General features: G+C 64.9%; 1 protein-coding gene and 1 long non-coding RNA gene across 2 annotated transcripts; one reads left to right on the top strand and one right to left on the bottom strand.

The window, feature by feature from the left end:
* Positions 1-14546, top strand: LOC309868009. The gene is made up of 5 exons (XR_014313453.1): positions 1-2255; positions 4152-4321; positions 7806-7985; positions 14182-14244; positions 14354-14546. It is a non-coding gene; the product is annotated as an uncharacterized lncRNA (long non-coding RNA).
* A 6577-nt stretch (positions 14547-21123) lies between these two features.
* LOC309868131 (uncharacterized protein) lies at positions 21124-24829 on the bottom strand (the record flags this gene model as incomplete). Its single annotated transcript, XM_082737583.1, has 5 exons — positions 24101-24829; positions 22985-23397; positions 22748-22860; positions 21758-21889; positions 21124-21627 (listed from the first exon to the last, which is right to left on the bottom strand). The coding sequence occupies exons 2-5, from the start codon at positions 23232-23234 to the stop codon at positions 21124-21126; spliced, it is 999 nt and encodes a 332-aa protein (XP_082593709.1). The 5' UTR covers positions 23235-23397; positions 24101-24829.
* Between the last annotated feature and the right edge of the window lie 608 nt (positions 24830-25437).

Here is a 25437-nt window from a genome sequence, read left to right as displayed (position 1 = left end):
TCCCTCCTAGACAGCAGCGGCTCTGAGACACACTGGTGGTGCCTGACTGAACCCGCCATTCACAGCGGAAACAACTTGGTTTCCTCTGTAGGTAACAGGCCTCCAGCCGTCCTCGGTTCTCAACAGCTTGGTAACACCCAGGGCGGGGGCCAGGCCGCGGGCCGAGGCGCTTCCAGAGCACCTGCTGTGTGCACCACCCTGGGCAGGTTCCAAAGGGCAGGGGACCTCCGCCGGGACCTCCGCCGGGCCCTCCGGCAGCCCGCAGCCCAGGGCGAGGCCCCTCACGTCAGCGGCGCCAGGGAGAGCTGCTGGGGGCTGCGGGGGTGCCTGAGAGGACGGCCAGAGTCCTGGAGGGTGACCAGAAGCCCTGCAGGGGGCTGGGGTCTGCAAGGATGTGGGGGCACAGGGACCGATCGAGGGAGGCCAGGAGGGGCGGGTGTCCCTGGAGCTGGCGGGGAAGGCAAGAGTGCTGGGCTGGGCAGCTCGTCCCGGGGCTGCCCAGGAGAACCTGTCAGTGAAGGCTGTGAGGTCGCGTCCCACACCGCTCTGCCAGGTCACGGTGAGGACAGGGCCAGAGGGCAGCGGGGAGGCTGGGCAGTGGCCAGGCCTGAGAACCCGGGGCCAGGACAGAGAGGGGGCAGGAGCAGGGGACCCACTGCCCAGGGCCCGGAGGGGTAGGGGCTGGGCACTGCCCAGGGGATGGTTACACGGGGGCCACAGAGGACGCTCGGGACCCAGCAAGGCTGACACTGCCGGTCACCTGCCCACAGTGAGATGGGGGCAGGGCAGAGGGCAAGGGGGTACCGCTGACCTACCCAAGGGGTCATGGTCGGGGCTGGAGGGTGGAGGGAGGGGGCGCGTGTGGGTGTGAAGCCCTACCTCGCAGGTGCCCCCATCATGGGCTCCGGACGCCCTGCCCCTCCCCCCCAGAATCCAGGTCAGAGGCGGGAGCGGCCTCCACTTCCTGCCCTTCACCTGCAGACTGCACGGCCGCCCACCACCGCCACCTGGGGCTGGGGCTTCCTTCCGGGGTGCAGTGGGAGTACCCCCCTGGACGGGCACAGGCACCTTCCTCCCTCCCCTGCCGGCGAGCACCTGGAGAGCGAGCCTCGCTCCTCTCAGCCCCCGCGCACTGACACTCCTGCGTGCTCACGCGCACACACAGGAGCCCTGCGCGGGCAGCGCTCGGACTGCGGGGCCCGCCTTCCTGCTCCGGGGCCCCAGGGGGCTGCCGGGCTCCTCCGGGCTGGGTGGGCTCCGCCGGGTGAGAAGCAGGGGAGGCGGGCCCCGGGGCTGTCATGCCTAGGCCTTGGGCGGAGCTGCCCCTCTGGGACAGAAGGGCAGGGCCGGGAGCTCGGGCAGGGGCTGCGCTGAGCTGGACACCGGCGGCAAGCCGCACCCCGTCTAGATTCCTCTCCACGCCGCGCTGCGTCTCCCGGGCCTGTCCCTGCCCCGCGCCCCAACCTCAGTCTCTGCGGCCACACTGGGGCGGACGGGACACGTCCATCTCCCTGCCACCATCGGTTTCCTCGCTGTTGGTGTCTCCTGAGACCCCACGGGAGTTTTAGGACGATTTTTCTATTTCTGCAAGAAACGTCACTGGGATTGCGGAGAGCCTGGAGGTGGCTTCCGGCGGGTCTCCATCCGACAGCACCAGCCGCGCCTCAGGTCGGCTCCATTGCGTGCCCCACCCTGGGCGGCTTCTCTGTGCGGAGCTGGTGCGTCCCCGTCCCCGGAGACGTGAGCCCCTCCTTCTCCTCCAGGCCACAGACAAGGAAATGCGCTTCTCGGCTTTGTCCTGGTTTGCTCCTGCGTCTGCGGAGGAGCGCGGGGCGTCCGGGGCGGACTCCGAATCCCGCCCCTTCCCCGACTCCGCTTCTCCTGCTTCTTGGGACAGCGTCGAGTTTCCCGCGGGCGGGACCACGGCACATGCAGACGCAGGTTTACTTCTTCTTTCCAGGCTGGACGCCTCCGACGGCCTGCGGCTCGTTCTGCGCAGAATCCCCGGTCCTGCTCAAGCGCGGGACCCTGCCCAGCAGATTAGCCTTATTCTGCGAAACGGCAGCCCTGCTCCCCAGCAAGCTGTGGCTTCTTTGTGGAGGCTGTGCACCCCTCTTGGAGCCTTGGGGTCCTTGCTGGTTCCCAGCACCACTGTCCAGCCCTGAGGCTTTCCTGTGGTGGGGAGCAATGGCTGTTCCAGAAGACCCGGTCTGTTGCCTCCTTCGGCCTCTGCAGAGTCAATCTCGCCTGTGGATGTGTCAGTCCTAATTACCCACGCCCTCTGCTGGGGTCTGCTCCTGCTCGTCCGTTTTCCTGCCCGCGGCGGGGCCGCATTTTTGGAAGAACCGACCTCCGTTCTCCTCGCCCTTGACCGCGCCTCCTTCTTCAGACCATTGATCTCCAAACTTGTGTTTTATCTCCACTTTTTCACTTCCCCTCGGGCTCGTTCTGTTCCCCCACCTGCCCCAACTTTCCTTTTTTATCTGATTTACAAAGCTGGGGCTAACTTGGGTGCAGCGTGTGGTTCGGACTTTTGGCAAAGGCGTCCAGGGGGTAACTGCTGACCCCACAGGCAGGGAATATTTCTCTCACCCCCTCCCTCTTCCAGCCCCTTTGCAGCTACAGCCACCCCCAGGCTGGCCCCCTGCTTCCTAAGGCGCAGGCCCCGCTGACAAAGCCCGAGGCTTCCTCCTATTCCGAAGTGAGCGAAGTGAGCGTCAGTACTGGTTGCCTGAGGCGCCGCTCTGACGCCCTCCCCTGAGTCCGGACACGCAGCTACGGCTCTGGGTATTTTAAAATTTCCATCACGGCTCGTCCCGAGCCCACGAGATACCCAGCACCGCGAGTCTGTGTCCTACAGCGTCTGTCGGTAAAAATTTCCCCGACGCCAGGTTGTATTTGCAGACGCTCCGCGCAGTTGGCACTGAAACCCCACACGCTCTCCCGCACCAGCCCGCGGCTCGAGACTGGTGCCGCTGCTCCTTCACACCGCCCCGAGCCAGTCCTCGTCCACCTACGTGCTGGGGGGAATATCCCCCTCCGCCCTTCAAAGGCTCTTCTAGGTCGTCTAAGAATAAAACAGACACGGAGCAGGTCTACAGAAGAAAAACAAATGAATCCTGTCCATACAGGGACCACCGCCCGCAGGAGAGTTTCTAAGACAGAACAGTGGAAGGAGGCATCGCTGCCCTTCCGAGCCACGGACGGGGCTGGGGCTGGGGTCACCGTGCAGGTGGCAGTCACAGGGCCGTGAGAAGGAGGACAGTTGTTCGCGAATTAGATGCCCGCCCGGCCGCACAGACGGGCCGCTCACGCCAACGCTCTCTGATGATACGTCTTATTCTGGCAAAGACTCCCAATTTAGGTTCCTCTAGGTATTTAGGGAAGGGAGAAAAGTTTCTCCTGAGCCCACAGGGTCTTAATCACCTCCAGCTCAAAATAGCCTTTATACCCAAATGACGTATTTTAGGGAGAGTCGTCCTGAACCCCTTGACACCCATCCACCCCCCACGCCCCATCCCTCCCCCTAGCCAATCCCCCAAATTCCCTCTTCCATCTACCCACCAGTCCGTCCAACCGTCTGCCCAGCCTGCCGCTGCCCGTCTCTCTGTCCGTTCACTCGACCCATCCCTTTTCCCCACAAGCCTCCCTTTCCTCCCATGGGGGGCTGACCCCCACTGACAGCGCTGCTTCCGGGTCCTGTGCCCTGGTGAACGGGAACCCAAAGGACAGAGGTCCTGTAGTTGGGTCCCGGGGCTGCCACCCGCCAGCCACCCCCAAGGACTGTGCTGCTTCTTTCTGTGCACGAGTTTCCGACCAGCGAAGGGTCAGCGGTCTCCGGCCTTCCGAGGGCTCAGAGGTGGCTTCCTACGTGCCAGGCCGGGGCCAAACCTTTCTCTGAGCCGTGCAGGGTGTGGACCACCGAGGCTGAGTTAACCCCATATTGCACAGGCTTAGCCCTGGGTTCTCGGCTGTCGAAACCAGGCACCGTAGGATGTGTGGAGGGAAGAGCTTGGGAAAGGCAGAGGCCTTGACGGCTGGGGCGTAGGGCGGCCGGTGGGCAGATCCTGGGCATTGAGGAAAGCCAGAATTCTACTGGAGGGTAGATTTCAGTCTGGATGCCTCCGTTGAAGTTACCGGGTCATAGATAGCATTTCCGCTCACCCGGGCTCTGGGACGACGCTCTTCCTGCCATCCGGCGTTTGTGCATTTCTCAAGGTCAGGAGGCTGTTCGAGTGTGTACCCAGCCCGGGATGCCCTGGGCCCGGATCCTCAGGGCTCGGCTTGGGCTTAGGAGCCATCTGACTGCTGACCGTGCTCGGTAAGCCAGTCCCGGGACAGCCGCACTGTGTGGCTTCCAGCCCAAAGTCTGGGTGGGCAAGGCGGGCACAGAGGGGTCAGGGGCAGCCTAGGGGCTCCTGGGGACACAGACCTGCCCTCTCCCTCACTTCCCACAGCGGCTGGGCCCTGCCATGGGCAAATGAGGCCCCATATCCCTGCTCCCACCTGGCCCTGGACCCCCCCAACCCCGAGAAACACCAGTGGAAGAAGGAAGCAGGGCATGGTGCGGTGGCCGGCAGCCTGAAGACAGAACCCTAACTCCTGTAATGCCCTTGTGCTGCTTCTGAGGGGCAGCAGGGCTCTAGGGAGTCCGGCCCCACCTGTTCCCACCTCCACGGAGCTGGGCCTTGGTGGGGCGCACGTCTGCGGAAGGGGTCCCTGGGCAGAGGGCCGGCAACATCCACTTGGAGGGAGAAGCCCTCCCCGGGGTACAGTGCCCTCAGGATGGTGCCTGCGACAAAGCTTCGACACAGGGTGGGAGGGTCCCTGCTGCAGGCTGCCCCCCCCCACCTCCCAGCCTGCTCCCCAGACAGTAAGTGACTCATGGCTCAGGCTGTGCTGGTGCAGGGAAGTTTGCTGGGAACTTTGCTTGGTGACTGGGGGAATCCCCCAGCAGCCTCCAGACAGAAAGTCTACAAGATATTTCTACGAAGTGATTGACATTTCCCCAAACCACAGACCAGGGAGGGGCGCCAGGGTCAGGGTCAGCTGGCCGGAGCACAGAGGTGCGCCCCTCCCCTGCTCTCTCGTAGCTGTGGAGAGCCTCTGGCCCCCAGATCCCTGCCACCTCCTGGCTTACAGCTTGTCTATGGAGGGGCAGGCCACAGTGCCTGGGACAGGAGGGACAACGTGAGGCCAGCCCGGGGCCAGCGGGTCTGGACGTGCTCCATGGTATCTCGTCTGTGAGCGGCCAGGCCCTGGTGGACATGTGTCCTCCCTGCTGCTGGGTCCCAGAGCCCCATGGCTCAGCCTGACCAAAGCACAGGGTCAGGTCAGGAGCCTCTAGTCCCAGAGGACACTTTGCTGGCTCAGCCACTGCCCTAGTGGAGCCCAGGGCTCACCTTCCCCTCCTGCAGCTCCGCAGGGGTCATCCGCCCCCCCCCCAGCCCCTTTTTCCTAGGAGCCAGGAGGGACACCAGCCTAGGAGCTCCCCTGTCCCTGACCCCACTTTGTTGGGGAAGCGAAAGCACAGGGAGCCAGAGGTGGCCCCATAGAGGCGGGGCTGGGGGAGCCTTAAGTTTCCTTCCCCCAATGACCCCAGAGAGCCTCCTCCCTGCTGGGCTCCTCCACAGGGACTCCAGGATGAGCTAATGTCCGCATCGAGCTCCCCACCTGTGGTCCCACCAGGCAGCTCCCCAGAAGGGGTGCTCAGGCCGGAGACAGCCCACCTAAGGAACAGGGTTCCCGGCTCCAGGCCCCAACGACCGTCCCTCCCCGCCCTGCCCTGCCGCCTGGTGGCCGCTGCCCGCGCTGCGCCTGCGGGCCTGGCTCGGCGGTCACTCCACGCTGGCCGCGCAGCGGCGGGCTCACCCCCCAGTCCGAGCCCGGCGCCTCCACGGGGGAGGGGACCACCCGCTCAGCCCGCGCCCAGGGCTCGCTTCTCCCCTCCAGTGCGGCGCAGCCCCCCAGGAGCTCCTGGGGCTCTCAGCATCGCTGCGCTGGACCCGCCCCCTGCGCTGGACCGCCCCCCCCCACTCCCGCCAGAGGCGCTGCAGACCTGGGGCCTCAGTTTCCCCGGCAGTGAATGGGCCTGCCGCGCTCAGAGGTGCAGGGAGAGGCATCTGCCCCGGGAGAGAGCAGGGGTGGGCGGTACCTGCCCCTGCAGCGGATTCAGGGATTCCCGGCTCGCTGCCCTCACCCCTTCAGGGCCCGGAGCCCTCCTGTCCCGCGCCGCCTACGGCCCTGCCCCAACCGCCCCAGCCTCCGGTCCCGGCCAGGCAGTCCCTCCCCTCCCGACCTCCCCCGGCCCAGAGGCCCGGCGGGCAGCCCGGCGGCGGCACGCACACCCACCCTGACGCGCGGCCGCCGGAAGCGCGCCGGGACCTGGGGGGCGGCGGGCAGAGCCCTGCGGGGCGGGGCGGGGCGGGGCGGGGCGGGGCCCTCGGACGTCTCAGGCCAGCCGGGGCTCCAGGCCTGACCCCGCGGGGCCGGCCCTCAAGGCGGTGAGCGTGGGTCCCCCGGAACGTCCCTCCCAGCCCCCCACCCAGGGCGCGGAAACCGAGGGGCTGAGCGGAGACCCGCCCCCCCAGGGCCGCTCTGGGGGTGCGGGGCGGACCCCCGACTCCGCTCTAAGCCCCGGGGCCACCCGCCCCCTCGGGAATGCGGCGCGCGGCGCCAAACCACCAGCTGCGGCCGGGGGCGAGGCCGAGCGCGCTGACGCTCGCGGCTGGAAGTCCCTGGGGAGCCCGCGGCCCGGCCGCAGGAGGCCGGATCCGCGACGCCCTCGGGGTGGGCCCCGACCCCTGCTCCCGGAGCCAGCCGCCCGGGCCCTTTCCTCCGCCGCCCGCGGCGCCCCGGGCCCGGCGCCTGGCTCCCAGCAGCCTGGGACACCTGACCGGAAGGTCTGTGCCTCCGTTTCCCCACTGCGCCCAGGGCGTTGCTCCCATCAAATCCGGGTCGCTGAGGATTGGGTACCGTCTGGAGCCCTGGAGAGGCACCCGGGGCACCTGCTCCGCGAGGCCGTTCTGGGGCAGGTCCGCGGAAGAAAAAGGGAGCAGGGAGGACCCAAAGCCACGGAGCCGACTTCTCCCGCCCCCCACCCTGGGTTCCAGCACCAGTGCGCTCACGCCCACGCGTGCTGGTGTGCCCTGTGTGCCCGCATGTGTGGAGGTGCGCGCTGGCGTGAACACGTGCTCACCAAAGTGGCGCATGTCTGCCCTTGGGCGTGTGCGTGCACGCGCGCCCACAGAAGGTGCGTCCGTATGTCTGTGTGTCCACAGGAGTGTGTGTGCGTGTGTTTGCCAATCCCACCCCTTAGGTGGGGACTGTGTAAACATTTCTCAGATGCCAGCCCCTGGAGACGCGGGGCTCCTCCTCCCCTACCCTGGCCTGCCCTCACTGGCTCTTCTGGGATTCTGGGGAATTACACGGCACCCCAGGCCAGGGGAAGGCAGGCTGGTGTCCTATGCACAGATGTGTGGCCAACGGGTCCCAGGTGACAGCAGGGCCCAGAAAGGAGGGCTCCTCTGATCCACTGTTTCCAGGGAGGAAGTGTCCTTTTAGGGGTGGACAGGGGCAGTCACCGCCAAGACCACAAGCCCTAGGGTGCAGGGAGCCCCTTCCCCAGGGGACGCTGAGCATGCCCCTGGGGTGAGCAGGAAAGTCAGGTGCCCTCCCCAGCAGACCCCACATCTGCCGCTCAGCCCTCCCCTGTCCAGCACCCCACAGGCCTCACCATGGTGGAGCTGAAGGAGCAGGGGCCACAGGGCTCCAAGCCAAGACTTGTCCCTTTGCCCTGTGCCCAGAGACCAGGCAGGAATTGCCACCACCCCACAGCCGGAACCCTCGCTCAGTCCCAGACCCAAAGGCCAGAGAAGGCCTGGCCTTGCCTGCCGTGTGTCTACGTGACCATGCCGTGTACCTACGTGCCTGCGTGGCCCCTGCCTGCCTCCCTCCCCCCACGCTGTGGGGGCCAGTGGATGACTGTGAGTCTCTCCCTGCCCCGACTCCATTGGTGTTTGACCAGCCACAGCTCACTGGCTCTGACCCTGAGGCTGGACCCCAGGCCAGGACAAGTGGGGGGCCTGGGCGGACTGGGACCCCCACATGAGGCTCCCTCCTTCGCTTGCTCATCAAGTCCCTCCCTTCACATATCTCCAGCGACTCTGGGCCTCCCGGGTCGGTGCTGTGATGACCCCACGGAGGCCAAGATAGGGCCAGGGGGGAGGAGGTCTGAGTGGGGAGGGGCGGGGGAGGCCTCCGGTGGCCACCTGGCACTTGGGTCTGAAGGAGGGTGAAGGCCGTCTCTGAGAAGGCCCTGAGGGCTGGCGTCCACGTCCCCTAGTCTGGTGGCCCCAGGGCAACAGACTGGCCTCATCTGAGCACCGTTGCGTCATCTGCCAGGAGCCTCTCCAGTCCTGCAGCGGGGGCTGCCCTCCTCTCGCGGGTGGACCCTGTCCCTGACCCCATCCCTGCTTCCCCTGCGGGGCGCAGTGTCCCTCAGTGCCGATGGCCTTCAGCCGCCCTGGGGATCTGCCCCAGGCTCCTGACCTGGCATGTGTGGCCCGCCCAGCGGAGACCCTGGCAGGAGGCCTGTTCTCCCCAGACCCTCCATCTCTGCGCGTGGACCAACCCCCCGGGAGGCCGCTCCAGCCCCGCAGCCCCTCCCCCCAGGCCTGTCCTCTCCCCTTGCCTTCTTCACGTGTCCCCTGGACCTCCTGGTAAAAGCCACGCCATCACCAGGGGGCAGGGGACAGGGCCTCATGCCGTCGGTAGCCACCAGGGGGCGCGTGTCTTGGACGCGGCCTTAGGGTGCATCAGGAGGCGCTGAGGGGGGAGCTGGGTGCTTGAGCCCAGGACACTGGCCCTCCGCTGGCGCCTTCCAGGTTTCTGGAGAGCTCTGCCAGGTGGCCACTGCGAGCTTACTTCCCAGGTGAGGAAACAGGCCAGAGAAGGGGGTGCAGTCCCACCCCGCTCCGGGCTCTCGAGAGCATAAGCTCTAGGTCTTCAAGGTTTCTCCATGTGCACCTGGAATCTGCTGTGTTGGCTCTACCTTGCTGTGTGACTTTGGGAAATTCACCTGACCTCTCTGGGCCTGTTCCCCACCTGGGAGCTGGGGTGGGGGTGGGAGGTGGAAGGGGCCAACTCCTGGGCAGAGCATGGTGGCTGGCTGGGCTCCCACGGAGGCAGGGTCTGCAGGGCCAAGGCAGCCCTGCTTCGGCCAGTGGGGGCCTGACCCTCCTGGGGAGCTACGGAGCTACAGCCAGGACAGGCAGAGCGGCTTTCCTGCCAGGGAGCTAGCTACCCCAGGCTGCCTGCACACACGTGCGTGCACACGAGTGTGCCAGGATCCTGCTGCTACATGTGACACTTGCAGGGGACGGCCCACACCCCCCCCCCCGGCTCGCCCTGCCCCTTGCCAGCTGGGACAGGGCAGGGTCTGCCAGCCCAGGGTGCCTGGTGGCCATCAGGGCTGCGTCTCCCCTGGGGAAGTGAGGGGCACTCGGTCCCAACCCTCCATAGGAATCCCCACCTGGCAATGTGGACCCCTCCTGGGTCCTCCTGAGACCCTCGAGGAAGGGCAGAAAGGGTGAAGGCCACAGCCAAGGCCGGGCAGAGGGTGCCCGCCTACCTGGGAGTTGGCAGAGGCACCGTTCCCACGCTCCGTGGTGCCAGTCTCGGCACTCAGCCCGGCCCCACCCTTGCCTTGTGGCGACCAGGGCACCCGGAATGTGGCTGCGGATTCCGTCCCCCGGGGCCACGGATTCCTGTCTCAGTGGGCGAGGGCGGAGGACGGCTTTCCGCCCTTTGATCCCTGCCAACTCCAGGGAGCTGGGCGCGCCCAGGCCTTGCCAGCCAGGCCACAGGGGAAGCTGGGGGAGGGGGGTCCAGGCGGGTGCCCTTGGAGCTCCTGACTCTCCTCTTCCCCGCGGGGGAGGTCCTGGCTCCTCACCTGTGGGCCCAGGTCCGTTCCCCACCTTTTGCCCCCGAGCGGCACACGGCTCGGCCCCCTCCCAGCCTGCCCAGGCGGGGGAGGGGGCCGGCCCTGGCTCTCTCTGCCAGACTCTTCCCGACCTGCCAGGCCATGCCATGATCACCACCCACCACCCCCACATTCCCTCTTGAGGCCAGCCTGGTGCTGAGCCATCCAGTACGAGGAGGGACCCCAGAATGTCCTGGGCCTCACCCCAGTGTGCCACAGCCCACCAGGCGGACCTGAAGGCCCTCACCTTCGCCCTCAGGTGGACGGGTCCCCGACCCCTGGCAGCCCCTCTGAGCCCGCGACCGCTGCCCACTCAGTGTGCCCCGTATTCAAACGCCACCGGGCACCCCTGACCCTGGGACAAGGGGCTGCCCTCTGAGCCGGAGCTGGGGGCTGCAGGGGTGTCCTCAGGAGCTCCTGAGAGGCAGAAGGACCCTGGGGGGCGGCTGGGCACTGCTTTGCCTCCTCCGCCAGTCCTGCCAGGGGCTCCCTCACCCGCCAGATGGGAATGACGGCCATCCGCACCTTGTGCCAGAGGCCTGTCTGGGACCTGCTCTATCCGCCCCACGCAGCCAAGGACACGGGACTCAAGCTGGCCCCAGCACTGAGGAAGGGGAGGGCCCAGACCCGGAGCAGGAGCAGCCTGGCCCTTGGGGAGCCTTCCCAAGATGGCCCCCAGCGGGTCCCAGCAGGACCGGGATCTACCTGATTCCCCACTGATGTGCGGCCGCTCCCCAGCCGGGCAGTCCTCTGGCCACAGAACTGCCAGAGACCTGGAGTGTCCTTCTGGGGCGGGGGTGCCCCTCTCTGCGGGTGTGGGGTGTGGGGAGCCAGGCCGGGTGCACCCACGGGAGAGCAGGAGGCCTGCGCCCACCCAGCAGCCCGCTCTGCGTCCCTGTGCAGGGCAGGGCTGGTCCCTGGGGGACAGGCCCACGATCCGGACGAAGTCTCCGCCCACGTGGAAGACCCGGGTGCGGCAGGGCCCACGGGGAGTCCGGGGCCTTCCACGCCCCCGCGCTCCATCCCAAGCGTGTCGCGGCGAGCCCGGCCTGCTCCGACGCCCGCCCCGGGCCCCGTGCGCATTCCTGGAGAGGCTGGGAGCGGCCGGAGGGGCCCGCGGGCCGGGTTTGGGCCGCGCCGCCTAGGGCGGGCTGATGGAGGGCCCCGGAAGGGGTGATGCCTGCCCGCGGCAGCGCCCCCAGACGGCGGTGACCCAAGGTCGAGGCTCCTTCTTGGCCGCTGCGCACAGACCCGCGCGCTGGGGGAGGCACCCGCGGGCCAAGCGGGGGCTGTGACTCGGTGGGGCGGGCTCGGGGCAGGGGGCAGGGGGGAGGGGGGAGGCCGTGGGCCCAGTCCGCGGAGGGGCGGGGTGCCCCGCGGCTGCTGGCAGGGGTGGGCGCTGCCAAGCCCGGACCGAGCGGGAGCAGCGCTGGGAGCTGGCGGAGGCCCGAGGGGCCTGTGTGGTAGAGGCAGGGTGGGTGCTGGAGGAGGCGCGGCTGCAGGGGGGAGGTGGGAGCTCCAGCCAGGGTTCCAAGGCCTGCGAGGATGAGAAGCCAGTGTCTGGGCTGGGTGCACCTCCACTCCTCAGCCCTGCCTCCGGGTGTCTGTTCCTTTAATACAAACCCCTGGGTGCCCCGTCCTGCCGTGAGCTGCATGGGGGCTGCCTTCAAGGGGCTCAGAACCTGAGAGGTCTGCGGCAGCCGGAGTCTGGGAGAGATGCTGGGGCCCTGAGGGTCAGGGGGGGCCCTGCAGGCCGACTGAGCCTGGGGATGGCCGGAGGGCTGGCCGGGGCAGGCCCCCACTGCGGCGCTCTGGGCCTGCTCGCTCCCGGGTGCTCTGCTCGCCTGGGCTGACACCCAGACCCCAGCCGCAGCCCCAGCCCCAGCCTGGGCACTGGACACACCCACATTCCACAGAGGGTCCTGACAGCAGAAGGGCTGCTGGGGTGAGAGACGGAGAGAGAGAGGCAGGAAGTGCCCGGGGCAGGGGGAGTCTGGGGGGCAGGGGGTGCTGGAAAGGCTGGGGAAGGGCCCCGGGGAGCACAGCAGACCCCCGAGAAGGGCCTGGTCTCCTGTGCAGATGGCAGCTGCTGGAGAGAGGAGCCGGGGGGCGGCCGGGAGGGCAGTGGGGAGCCCCAGGAGGTGTTGGATCAAGGAGGAGTGGCGCTGTCAAAAGATCGCCCGACAAGCAGGGAGAAAGCGTGGCACATGGGGTCGTAGAATAAGCCGTCCTCAGACCGGACCAGGATTGACTGAATAAATCTCCTTGGTTGGATACGGAGGTGGTTTCCAGATAATTCTGCAGTGAAAATCACTGTCCATCGCTGTTTGCATTCAGAGCCATTAAAGCAGATTCCAGAGGAGAGTAAAGGCTCCTCAAGATCATTGCCTGCTAATGGAGCCCGCTTGGCACTCATCCCGCAGCACCCCTGCAGGCCCACGGGCTCCCTCCAGCCCTCCCCCAGCCGCCTCCTTCCCTGGGACCTGGTGGTCCCCCACTTCCTCGTGAACCCTCATGGAGCCTGGATCCCTGATGGCACCAGCCTCGGGACGCTCTCAGGGTCCCACACAGAGGCCCCATCACCCCACGCCGCGTCCCACTCCTTCCCCTGTGCTCCTAAACCCCCGTCTGAAGAGGGACAGTCTCTCCTCACCTGTCCTGCCCTGTTTCTGCTCCCCCTTTGGGCCTGGCGGGCTGCCAGGAGACACCCAACAGGATCCTTCCCAGCGAAAGCCTGCAACAGCTCTCCAGAGCCCCCAGATTACATGCTGGTCCCCGGGAGCCCCTGCCCCACCCACCCCACCCCCGCTCTGCTCAGCTATGCACAGACCCCCACGCAGGGCCCGTCCTTCCTCCCCTGCTGGGACTCAAGTGCGGCCTCTTCTTCAAAGCCGGTCCTGCTGCTGGTCCCCCGTATGCCTCCGCGCCCCCTGCGGCTACACAGCTCCTCCATGCCCCTGGCCCGGGCTGCATCTGAATCACTGGGCAGCCCTCTGGCTTTCCCAGGGCCGCAGCCACACCCCCTGTCAGAGCCCAGGTCAGACACGAAGGGTCCACAGAATGTCACCCTTGGCCCAGGCCCTTGGCCAGGACGCAGCATCCCAGAGAGGCCTGGCCACAGGCAGGACGTCATGCAGCAAGTCCTGGTCCAGGCGGCAGAAAGGGGCGTCTGCTGGCCCGCCCGCTGCCGATGCCCCTGGAAGTTCAAGCCCCCCATTGCCCCCGGTATTTAGGGTCAGGAGGAGCTGCCTGCGGCTCTCCTGCAGGGGTTGGCGCCAGGCCCCGCACATCCTGCACACGAACGCGCGCGCGCACACACAGACACGCAGACACGCAGACACACAGACACACACACAGACGCTCGGCTGAGCCAGGCGTGGATGGACGCGCTCCGGCACGCCCTGGCATTCCCGGCCTCACAGGTCGGGAAGAACCCCGTCGGGCCCGGTCGGCATCCGGATGTCTCTCGGCGGAGCTGGAGCCACAAAGGTGCTGAGCAGAGAAGGCCGGCACAGCCCGCCGACCTGGGAGCCACCGTGGCGGGCAGCGCCCACGGCGCTTGTTCCCGGAGCCACAGAGCCCAGCACAGGAGGGGTGGCCTTAGGGAAGGCCGGTCCCGGCACCGTGGCTGGGTGGGCTGGGGGACAGCCCTGGGGGACTGGCTCTGGGGGCCACGGCAACCTCAACCTGCCGTGGGCCAGCTGGGGTCAAAGGCACACCCAGCAGGGCCAGGATGCCAGCGGAGCAGAGAGTCATTCGACTGCTCAAAGCCTCCTGCACGCCTCCAAACCCACAGGAATTTGGGCACCGGACCCGGCAAGCACGGCTGAAGCATCACCGGGCCAGGGTGCCCCGGCCTTGCCCTCACCACCTGGCCTCACCCACAAACCTGGCACAAAGAGATCTTCTCTTCCAGTCTTAAGGCCTGGAAAGATATTTTCGGTTTTAGGGGTTTGGGGGTTCCCCCATAAAGGACTGTGGGTCCTGAATTAATCTTTTTAAGGAGTTTGTTTTTAAGTCGTCTCCACACCCAGCTCGGGGCTTGAACTCAGAACCCCAAGGTCGAGAGATGCTTGCTCCACCGACGGAGCCAGCCAGGCGCCCCGCACGTATAGTTCTTTAGTCACGTCTTTCCTGGGTTGGGTTGGGTTGGGTTTATCCCCAGTGACTGAGGGAAACCCTACTGGTTTTTGTATCAGGCAACCGTGCTGAACTCAGAGGAGTGCCAGTAGCTAGTCTGCCGATTACTGTGGCGTTTCAGAGTAAGTTATCGCGTTATCTGAGGATACAAGGTACTGCAGTTGGGTCTCCCTTCACCTAGCTCCTAACCCACTGGTTTCTTTTTCTTGCCTTATTGCATCGCACGCGCAGTCTGACCCCGAGCGGCGCCTGTGAGCACGAACACCTTTGCTCGAGGGGACGCGTCCCTCGTACAGCTGCAGGTCTGCAGGAGGTGGCACTCGCCACGCTAAGAAATTCCCTCTGGTTCTTGTTTTTTACGCTCGGTTTGTTGGTGTGTTTGTTTTTAAGTCGTGGGTACGTATTAAACTTTGTCAAATACTTTAATCTGCATGAGTGTAAGATCTTAATTTCCTTCTTTAGCCTGGTGAAATGCTGTGAGTGATCTCATGTGAACGATGTTCATGCCCCCGAGATAAACTGTGTGTGACCTTAACGCACCGTTGGATTTGGGTTAGCGAATACTTTAAAATCTCGTGCCTACACCTGAACCTGGTTTAGGATTCCGTGATCTCGTGCCCCCTATTCTATTTCTGTTCTGCCCTCCCGAGGTGGGCTGGACCCCTTTCCCTCCCTCTAGCTCTCCTTTCCCGGAATACTCACACATCATGTATTAGCAGCTCCCAGGGGGCCGGCGGGTCTCACCGTGAAGCCCACTGGCTGAGGGGCTTTGGGAAGCCCACTGGGAGAGAGGTTTGATTACTATTACGACTTTGGAGTGTATTTCAGTGTGTTTAATTTGCCATAAATCTATGTGCTCGCTGCGTTTGCAGATTTATTGGTGTGCACTTTTTTCAAAATGTCTCCTACATTTAGAATAACCAAGGTTGGGGCGTCTGGGTGGCTCTGTGGGTTTAAGCCGCTGCCTTCAGCTCAGGTCGTGATCTCAGGGTCCTGGGATCGAGCCCCGCATCAGGCTCTCTGCTCGGCAGGGAGCCTGCTTCCTCCTCTCTCTCTGCCTGCCTGTGATCTCTGTCTGTCAAATAAATAAATAAAATCTTTAAAAGAAAAAAAAAAGGGGCGCCTGGGTGGCTCAGTGGGTTAAGCCGCTGCCTTCGGCTCAGGTCGTGATCTCCGGGTCCTGGGATCGAGGCCCGCATCGGGCTCTCTGCTCAGCAGGGAGCCTGCTTCCCTCTCTCTCTCTGCCTGCATCTCCGTCTACTTGTGATTTCTCTCTGTCAAATAAATAAATAAAATCTTTTAAAAAAAAAAAAAAAAAAAAAAAAAAAAAAAAAAAAAAAAAAAAAAAAGAAAAAAAAAGAATGACCAAGGCTATAGTTAATCTCCTTTTCATCCTACATGTTGATTTTTGCGCCGCGGACCAGTCTTCAGAGAAGCGTCTCCGCAGCCGGCTCGGACTGCGCCGCCATGGCCCCTTTGCCGCTGCGCCGACCTGGTGGCCTGTTTTCTCTCCTTCCTTCTTCATCTCCGTCGAAGCCTCGGCCTCGTCTCTAACGCTGCTGTACACGCGTCCCACAGATCCGCCCTTGCCAAGGGCCTGTTATTGTCAAATTCTAAGCAGGTTGTGGTTCACTTTATCAATTCCTCTTCAAACACCGTTTCGTACTTTTAAAAAGTTTCCAAATGCTGCATTGTCCTCGCTGCGCGTCAGTTACTGGTCTCTTTTCTGGGAAAGGAAAGTGCACATGCAAATGGTGGGTACACAGCGGGGCGGGCGGGAGCCCCGAGAACCTGGAGCCGCTTCCACGCCCAGCGTGGAGCCCGACACGGGCTCGGCCTCAAGGCCCGGAGATCAGGACCTGAGCTGGAACCAAGAGTCTGACGCTCAACCCACTGAGCCACCCAAGGGCCCCTTGGGAACTGTGTCAGGATTGATCCCTCGTGTCGGTAACGGCGCACCGGGTGTTAGAGCTGGAGGACAGGGCAGCACCTCCTGCCCCGCGGCACACATCCGGCTTCCCGGGCGGCGCCAGCCAGCGTCCCCCTGCCTCCTGCGTGCGCTGGGATCGTCCAGGAGCGGCCAGCGTGGCGGCACAGTCGCATTCCCTGGCTCTGCCCTTACCTTCCACAGAGTCCCCCGGCCGGCTGGTGGCCCTGCCGCCTGCCTCCCCTGCGAGCCGCGGCTCTGCCCGGGAGACGCAAGCGGCCCTCTGAGAGCAGCAGAGACCACATCCGTTTCTGCATACAGTGCGGGGCAGCTGCGACCGCGGTCTCCCTCCTTTCCTGCCGGGAGCACCGCCGCGACTGGGCGCCAGGAGGCATCTTGGATGCTGAGTCTACAAGGCCAGGGGAGCCAGGACTGGGCCATGTCCTTTGGGTCTCTTGGGAGGAAAGGAACCCCCATTCGGTGACGTGCCGCAGAATTAGGTTTTCTTTTGCCTGGAGCGGCACCACCACCGGCACACGCCCCGTCTCACCAGCACTGAGCCCCCGGCCGCTGCAGCTGTCCGTCTGGGAGACGGTCCTGTGTCACAGGGAGCGACCTTGCTCCTTCTCGCTCACGCAGGGGCGCCCCACCCCGTGCACGTCCCCCGGATCCCGCACCCCCGTGGGCCTGTGGAGACGCCGCCAGGGTCGGGCCGTTACGGACGGAGCCGTGATGACCGGAGCCGTGATGACCGGCCTCGCGTGTCTCATTGCACGCGTGTGAAGTCCCACCTGTAGGGTGAGTTCCCGGCGCCGGCGCCGCTGTGTCCGGGAGATGCCGGAACGCGCTGTGTCTCTCGCTCCTCCGAGGCCCCGCACGGCGCTCTGGGGCTGCGGCTGCCCCGCTCGCCCTCTCGGGAGTTTCTTGTTAACTTCGTTCCGCGGCGACCGCCATCGAGAGCTGTGGTCGGTGGGACCTTCCCTCTCGTTACCCTCCTGGCAAACAAGCGGGTTTTGTCCCGGCCACAGGCTGAGATACTGTTCGTAGCAGAATCCGAATCGGTCCTCCTGGTGGGGGTTCCGGGATTTAATCATATCGTCTGTGAAAACCAAACTGTACTTCCTTCTGTGCGATTGTAAAAAGATTTTGTGGTTTTTTTCTTTTTCTTTTTCTTTTTTTTTATTTATTTATTTGACAGACAGAGATCACAAGTAGGCAGAGAGGCAGAGAGAGAGAGGAGGAAGCAGACTCCCTGCTGAGCAGAGAGCCCGATGCGGGACTTGATCCCAGGACCCTGAGATCATGACCTGAGCTGAAGGCAGAGGCTTTAACCCACTGAGCCACCCAGGCGCCCCAGTGGTTTTTTTCTTTTAATTTTATCTTTAGTCATGTCTACACTCAATGTGGGGCTCCCGCTTACAACCTAGAGGTCAGGAGTCGCACAGGCCAAACCCCCCAGTGCCCCTGCGGCTTCTACACCTGGTTCCTCCTCCAGTGCTGGGCGCCAGCGACAACAGAAGACCCGGCCGCTGAGACCGGACTTCCACAGGCGGGCCGTGCCCTGCGCCCCACCTGGGGGTGGCTGGGTCCTGCACGACGGACGGTTTCACACTGAGAAGGTTTCACACTGAGAACGCGCGGCGGCTGTGGCGTCCGTGCTGTGAGCCGGACAGGTGCCGACGCCCCCCCCCGGGTCCCGCAGGGGCTCGCAGGAGCCTGTCGACGGGCAGAGTGAGTCTGTGCCCTCTGGAGAGAGGAGGTATGTGAGGTGAGCCCCGTGTCTGCCTCTTCTCTTTCTCGAGTTCCTTCTGAGCTGCGGAGAGACAGGGCCAAAGCAGGGTCGGGGGCCTCGCGGGCTGCGTGGGGCTCAGCGCGGAGCCCGCCACTTCCCCCGCTCCCTCCGGCTCTGCCACTCTGTCTCTCCAACGAGAAAAATGGTTTCCCAGGGAGCCCAGTGGCCCCAGCGGGTGGAGCGTGTGACTCTCGATGGGCAGCCGGGAGCTCGCCGGCGTTGGGCTCGCCAGACGACACGCAAAATCAAACAAGTCTACAACAAACAAATACATACATTAGAAATCGTTGGAAACCCTTGCGAGAGCGGCCCGTTGGCTGTATGGGGCTTGACTTCAGTGAAGAAAACACGTGTCAGATCCCACCAGAGGCCTCTCCAGACACGGGCAGGTGTCTCCTGACCGCGGTCTCCGACTGGTCCGCACGATGCCGCGCCAGCCCCACGTGGATCCAGAGCACGAGTCCTTCGGGGGCTTTTTGGTCCCGATCACCAATGTTTCGGTGCTGACGTTCACGAGGCTGGTCTGTGATCTCACATCCTCAGGCGACGTACCGCGATACTTTGCACAGCAGTGGCGCCGCCCTTTCCTCGAAATGTAAGGATCGCTCAGGACACCGGAGGACCGATGGCTTTGTTTGAAAAATGGTCTGTTACATGGTGCGCTCAGATTTTTTAAAAAAAATTTTTAAGGCTCTACACCCGGCGTGAAGTCCAGGAAGGGGCTTGAACTCAGGACCCTGAGATCAGGACGTGAGCCGAGATCCAGTCAAACACTGAACCGACTGAACCAGCCGGGCGCCCAGTGCACCGACATCTCCTTGGGTCTCTGTTACAATCATGATGATTAATCATTTTCTTAGAAAATCATGTGTTCCAACCTTGATGCGCTGGCTTAGCGCTCATCAGAACAGCTCCTTAACACACAAACCCCGCTCCGTCTCTGCGTTGGCTCTTCTCTTCCCCCCTTCCTGTGCATTTTAAACTTTCTTCTTTTCTTGATGAGGACTTCTGATTCTTTCTCTACTTCGTTGTGATTTTTGTCCCCAAAGAATGAGCTCTTACGATAATTTCTTGGTCCCAACCATCTTCTCCTGTTCAAATCCGTTTTGTCTTTACTTGTGACTCTTTAAAATCTGTCCGGCATCAGCATCGACGTCGGCCCCGCCCCAGACGACAGCCCCCCGCCCCAGGTCACCAGCCTTCGTCCCCTGTGCCCCTCGGGGCCTCGCCAATGGCAGGGAGCTCAGGGTCTTCGTGGGACCCCATCGGGAGACCAGTGACGTCTTCCTCCCTTAGGGGGGCTCCGGCCTGCACCACGCCCGGCCCTCCAGCTGCACGGCCTCGGCCGGTGGGGCTGGCTGGGCTCAGGTTGCGTCACGCACCCCGGGAGAACGCGCACGCACCTCCCGCTCCTGAGTTCCGAACCTCTTGTAACGCGCACAGCTCGCAACAGTCCGTCCTGCCCGTCAGCCGCTCCCGCCTCGCCGGCGTGGGACCCGCGGAGCCACCTCACACGCCCCTAGTCACCTGACAACAGAAGTGACAAATCTTGCCAATCTTTTGATGGGTCAGCCTTCTTTTCCCAAGTCAGGTGTGTAGTCCTCCCCCGGGGAGGATCTGATGCTAACTGTAGGTTTGGAAGCAGCGCGGATGAGAACCGTCACCTGCTTGCAAAGGAACTGCATCAGGCGAGGTCTCCGGAGTCTCCAGGGGAGGCAGGACCGGACCCATCGAGGGCAGGGAGGGGCGCGCCGATTCCGCGGCTGTGGCGGTCGGAGTCTCCTTCCCCTGCGCCCGCCTCCCGGCGCCGGGTCCGGCTCCATCCCATGAGGGCCCCAGGTTCCCAGAGAGACGCGGGGAGGTCAGCAGCCCTCCAGGTGAAGGTGCCTCTCCTTCGGGAGCACATCGACGCGACAGCCTGGAGAGGTCAGAGCCCTGGGGTGCTCTGCTCACGCTTGCTCTCCGACCGTGCCTTGAGCTCGAAACTCAAACAGCCTGACGGCGTCACGTGGCCTCCGTCAGCCTGCGGTGCGGCCCTGAGCCCGGCCCACCGGCCCACGCCGCTGGCTCGCATCGCCCACGCACGCCCTTTGTGCCCGTCGCCTGGGCCCCAGATGTCCCAGCACCCCGCGTGCCTGGATTCCCAGAGCGCAGTCCTGTGGACCGCCCCAGAGGCCCCCGGAGGTGTGTCTTCTGCACTCACGGCGGGCGTCGTCGCTGTAGAGGTTGGAGGGAGGCATGAAGGGTGCAGGGACCTGGCCGCGGCGGTGACCTCGAGACCACAGCCCTCACAGCTCCGCCAGGCAGGAGGGCCCGCTCCTGGCGTCGAGACCAGCCTGCAGACTGCTGTGGCTGACGGGCCGTCGAGGCGGTGTGCGACATCCGCTCTCACGCTCTTGGGGAGCGGGCGCCACAGGTTAGGGAGCCCGAAGAAGAAGCCACACACCCGAGCCCAAGACCTGTCGGCTGCCAGGCCCTCGGATGAAGCGTCAGAACCGCCAGCCCCCGCTGGGCCCACGAGTCCCACAGACACCTCCCTGGGGAACCTGGTCCTAGAGGTGTCCCTTCCGGCGAAGGACGCATTCCTAGGTGCCTGTGGGGTCCACGCATCCGACCCCACCCTCCATGCAGCCGGACTCAACAAAGCACACACTGTCTTATCCACTAGCTGGACATGCAGGTTGCATTTGCTCCCAACTCTGGAGGGAAGAAAGGGCACGAAGTGGGCAGCCCCCGGGGCCATGGAGAGAAAAGCCAACAGACCCCACAACCTCTGACCACGGAAGAGCCACAGGCACACGCGGAAATGCTCTGTGCCACGCCTGCCCGAGGTGATGGACAGGGCTGACCACGTAGGATGAAAACTTACATCCAGCAAAAGGAACCACAGTCAGCCCTGAACCTGCAGAAATACTCACAATGTACATTGCGGAAGAATCAACAAATCTGGGGCGCCTGGGGGGCTCAGTGGGTTGAGCCGCTGCCTTCAGCTCAGGTCATGATCTCGGGGTCCTGGGATCGAGTCCCGCATTGGGCTCTCTGCTCAGCAGGGAGCCTGCTTCCTCCTCTCTCTCTCTCTCTGCCTGCCTCTCTGCCTACTTGTGATCTCTGTCTGTCAAATAAATAAAATCTTTAAAAAAGAATCAACAGATTTAAGCCTGTAAAAGTAAAAGACTCTCATAGGGAAAGGTTCCACAGACAAGCCCACCAGGGCGAGCTGCCCTGCTCCTTGGGGCCTGCAGGAGCTCCTATATTTCTGCTCCGCCTGGGAGCCCCCCCAACTCACACCGTTGAGAGCTCTCCTCGCGCCGGCCACCTCCCATGGGAGCGTGTCCACTCCTGCCCTGATGCCCCCAGTGACACCGCCGACCTCCAGCACCGGGCCAGGCGGCTGAGCGGCGGGGCGCCCAGAGAACGCCGAGGGGCTGTGCTCTCCCGCCCCGGGCCGCCGGCCACGCCAGGCGGGCTCTGTCCCCGCCGCACGTGGACGTGCTGAGCTTCCTGAAGGGCGACGAGGAGGCTCGGCCGGGAGGGAGGGAGTGACCGCACACATGTGGGCCTGGAGCCGCAGGCACCGGCCGTTGGCGCACGTCCCAGCACGTCCACAGGGGCTGGGGCTGGGTTCCAGGTGGTGGTGACCCACAGCCGCCGTGAGGGTCTAAGAGGGGGCAGGGTGCCAGGAGCGGTCCCTCCGACTGAGAGCCGCACCCCTGACGGTGCTGGTCGCTCCGGTGGACCCGCGCCTGTTTTGTCCCCGGGGCCACTCCCGTAGAGACCGGATCCACGCTGAGGAGAGAAGCGCCAGCCTGGGGCCGTCCTCTCGGGACAGGAGGCCTGGCCAGTGCCATTGCCCTACAGCTCGTGCTGGCCCCAGGTCCTGGGCCGCTCCCTGACCGCTCTGGGCCTGGTTCCTTACCTGCGCCACGGGAACGGTGGCTGCACGCCCACGCGGCCGTAGAGGGTCATGGGGACGGCGATGGGGCACGAGTGAGTCCCTCCGTACAGGGTTTGGAAGGAGGACTTGCGACCGGTGAATTCCACTGAGCGTCTGGGAAGTGACTGAACAAAGCTGGCCCGTCCCCTCGTGTCCGTCTCTGCGCTGGGCTCTGCGTCAGCCCCGTCTGGGAGGAGGGACGAGGCCACGAGGGGGGGGCGGGAGCCCAGGAGGGGCTGACCGCCCCCGCCCCCCAGTCCAGCCCTCCTCTCTGCACCCGCTGGGCACCGCAGACCCGCAGCCCAGGCCGCCAGGGGACTCTGACAAGGCAGCGAGCGTCGAGGACAGCAACCTGACCCGGCCGGTGCCCCTCCATGGATGGGCGCCCCAGGCCAATGTCACCCTTCGACTGTGACCCCAGGCATGCCGGGGCCTACGTTCTGAGTCCAGACAAACAAGGTGGGCTGGGGGCCTCAGGACAGGTCATCACAGGACGGTCGTGAATGCAGAGGGACAGACACAGGGCTCCCCCTGCCCACTTTGGACACAGCCCGGGGTCCCCGAGACCATATGCGGATTTGATCGCTCACTTCCAGGGCTGGCGGAGCTCAGGAGAGCGGATGCCATCAGGGTTACCGCTCCGCCCGCGAGCAGACCCCAGCACACGCCAGCGGGGAGCAGGGAGCAGGGAGGGGGGCGCAGGGCAGGGCTCCGATGGGGCCTCACCCACGTCCCACGGCCCGCTGGCCGGGGTCAGACACAGCGTCACTTTCCCGATGCGGACATGCGCGGGTCTGCTGTGCTGCTCGAAGGGCGGCCCGCCGAGCGCTGGTGTCTGGGGTCTTTGTGGGGGCTCCGAGGTCGGCTGACCCTCTGGGGACACGCCGATCGAACGCTCCCCAAGGCCCCACCCTGCATCCCACTGGTAGACCAGCTGGGGTGGCCCCAAGCCCCAGATAAGAAAAAGACCACCTTATCAGGCAGAACGTTCCTAGAGGCCAACCAGGGGCCAAGGGCAAGGCTGGACCTTCCCCAGGCGGCGCTAAACCGTCTCCCACACACAGGCCAGTCGAAGGACGGCGGGTCTACACAGACAGGAGGAGGCCCCGCTCAGCCGGCCAGAAGCCTGGTGATGGGCGCTCAGATCTCCTCAAGCCCACCTGACGCTCCCCCGGCCCCAGGCCCCCAGGCTCACGTGCACCAACACACCCAGCAGAGCTCCCAATTCCTCCTCCAGATGCCTGTGCCTCCTGGGGGCCGCCGTGGTCAGAAAGGCGGAGCGCCAGGCGCTGGCCAGGCGCGGACGGCCCGGGTGGGAGCCTCGCCAGCTGCCGGCAGACACGCGAGACGGGCCGCAGGACGGCTGTGTCTTCCCGCGCGGCCGCCCGGCCCTGCTCCAGGCATCCTCCCGAGGACGCGGCGCGACTGCCCTGGCTCCGCCCTGGAAACAGCCCCTCATCCACACAGGGGAGCGACACTCCACCGTCGTCCCCAAGACGTCCCCGTGACGTCCCGGTCTCAGCGGGCTGTGAGAGGCCTTCTGAGCAACGACGTCCTGACGGGGCGGAGGCGGCCGCACAGAGGGACCGCGGGTGGCACGGGAAGGTCCCGAGAAGGCGAGTCTGCAGACCCAGAGGGAGATCAGCAGCGGCCGGGGGCCAGTCGGGACAGCGCGTGACTGCTAGTGGGCACCAGCTTTCCTTCTGGGGTGATCGCCGGCCGCTGTAAGTGCGAGAACTGACTCCCCGCACACGGAGAACGGAAGAGACACCTCCGAAAAGCTGATGAGGAAGACGCGGACAGGAAGCCCCAGCGTCTCGGCCACATCCCGCCCCTCGGGGGCAGCGGGAATAAGTCGGGGGCGTCTGCAGGGGCGGGACCTGCGGCCCAGCCGGTCCCAACGCCGCGGCGGACGGTCCACCACCCAGACGCGTATGGGACCGTCCCCACCAGCCAGCCCTGGGGAGACCCGCCAGGGGAACCCTGACCTCAGGAGCCGGAGCCGCGGTGGGCGGCAGCTCGTTACGCGGCCGGAGCCAATGGATACACAGCGACCGCGGCGGGGGGAGCGCAGGGAGGGGCTGTCCCATCCTGCCGGCGCTGGCACGAGGCCGTGAGGACCGCGGCCCCGGCGGGCGGGAGAGCCAGGCCCAGACCACGCTGAGGCGCCCGGCTCCCCGTCCTGGGTCTGGGAGCTGACTCCTCCCCCCAACCCTGTGCTCCCCGCACCCTCCTGCCCTCCCCCCTCCAGCCCCGCTCCCGACCAGGCCTGTGACCTCCTGCTCTGACCCCCCTACACGGGCACACTCCAGCCCATGTACTCACCCCAGTCCCGGCCCAACCCCAGTCACCAGCACAGCAGCCGTTGGGTCCCTCTGTGCCACGCACCCTCCTTGAGAAACATCGCCCTCAGCCACAGACGTGCCCGTACCCCTGGTGCCTGAACTCCTAACTGGCCACCGTCAGCCTATGCGGCTGACCCAGCGCCGGGGGTCTTCTCTTGGAAGAACTTGGGGGGCTTCACACTGAGTCGGCCTTCTGTGGGCTCTGGATGTCTCCCACAGACAATGTGTACGGAGCACAGAGCCACCAGGACCCTGCAGGGCCAGTGCGCCCGGCACGGCAGCTGCCGCAGCCGGAGCCGCTTCCGGGGAAGGGGCTGGGAGCGTGCGCTCCAACGTCTGGTCCCTGTGCTCGGGGAGTGGTCCCGGAGCCACCACCCCACCGACCCCTGGCCCTCCGGGCAGAAACACCAACGCAGCCCAGGAGAGAAGCGGCCACCCCAGAGGTCCCCACATCAGCTTCTGCGCGGGAGCACAGCGACCCTTGGTTTTGTACTTCTCTCTGCAGACGCGGGATGCAGCGTGAGAGCTCCCACGACCTCGTTTTACAAAAACACCTGGTGGGGCGCCTGGGCGGCTCCGTCAGGGAAGCCTTTACCTTTGGCTCAGGTCATGTTCCCGGGGTCCTGGGATCGAGTCCCGGGTCGTGCTCTCTGCTCGGCAGGGAGCCTGCTTCTCCCTCTGCCACTCCCCCTGCTTGAGTTACTCTCTCGCTCGCTGACAAATAAATACATAAAATCTTCTTTAAAAAACCTGAAAACCCACGTGGTGCTGAAATTGAACAAGTGCAGAATTGGAGGCGTCCAGGGTGCCTGGGTCACCCGACTGGGCTCGGCCTGGCCCAGCAGAGTGGGACCACACAACACGCTTCCGTTAAAGAGGGCCTGATATCTGCAGTCGTCCGAGACGTCCGACACACTGGCCCGTGTCCCACTGCGGGCAGAGCTTGGAGAAGCAGCCGCGGCGCCCGCTGTTCCGGAGCGGGGGCTCAGGGGCCGAGACACTATGGACGATGCCGTGTGGGTGCCTCGTGGGGCCGGGTGCCGTGGCGGGGGCTGAGCAGCGGCAGGGTCGGGGGTGCTGGGGCTGCATGAAAGCCTGAAGGGGAAGGGTGTTGGCTAGTGCAAAGGCCCTGCGCAGGCTGCGGGCAGCGGCGGGTGCGGCTTCGCGGAGAGAAGCAGGAGAGCAGAGGGTGACCTGGGCCGCTGTGTAGAGCCTGGAAGGACTTGGGCTTTTCTCAGGATGGCTGAGGTGGACGTGAGACCTCTCTCTCCTGCTTTTAGTAACTTCTTGGGAGTTTATAATTATTTCAAAATGAAA

The sequence above is a fragment of the Mustela nivalis genome (assembly GCF_964662115.1).
Source record: "Mustela nivalis genome assembly, chromosome: 6".
Taxonomy (NCBI): domain Eukaryota; kingdom Metazoa; phylum Chordata; class Mammalia; order Carnivora; family Mustelidae; genus Mustela; species Mustela nivalis.
Note: the sequence above shows the minus strand (reverse complement) of the source record. Positions and strands in the feature narration are given on the sequence as shown.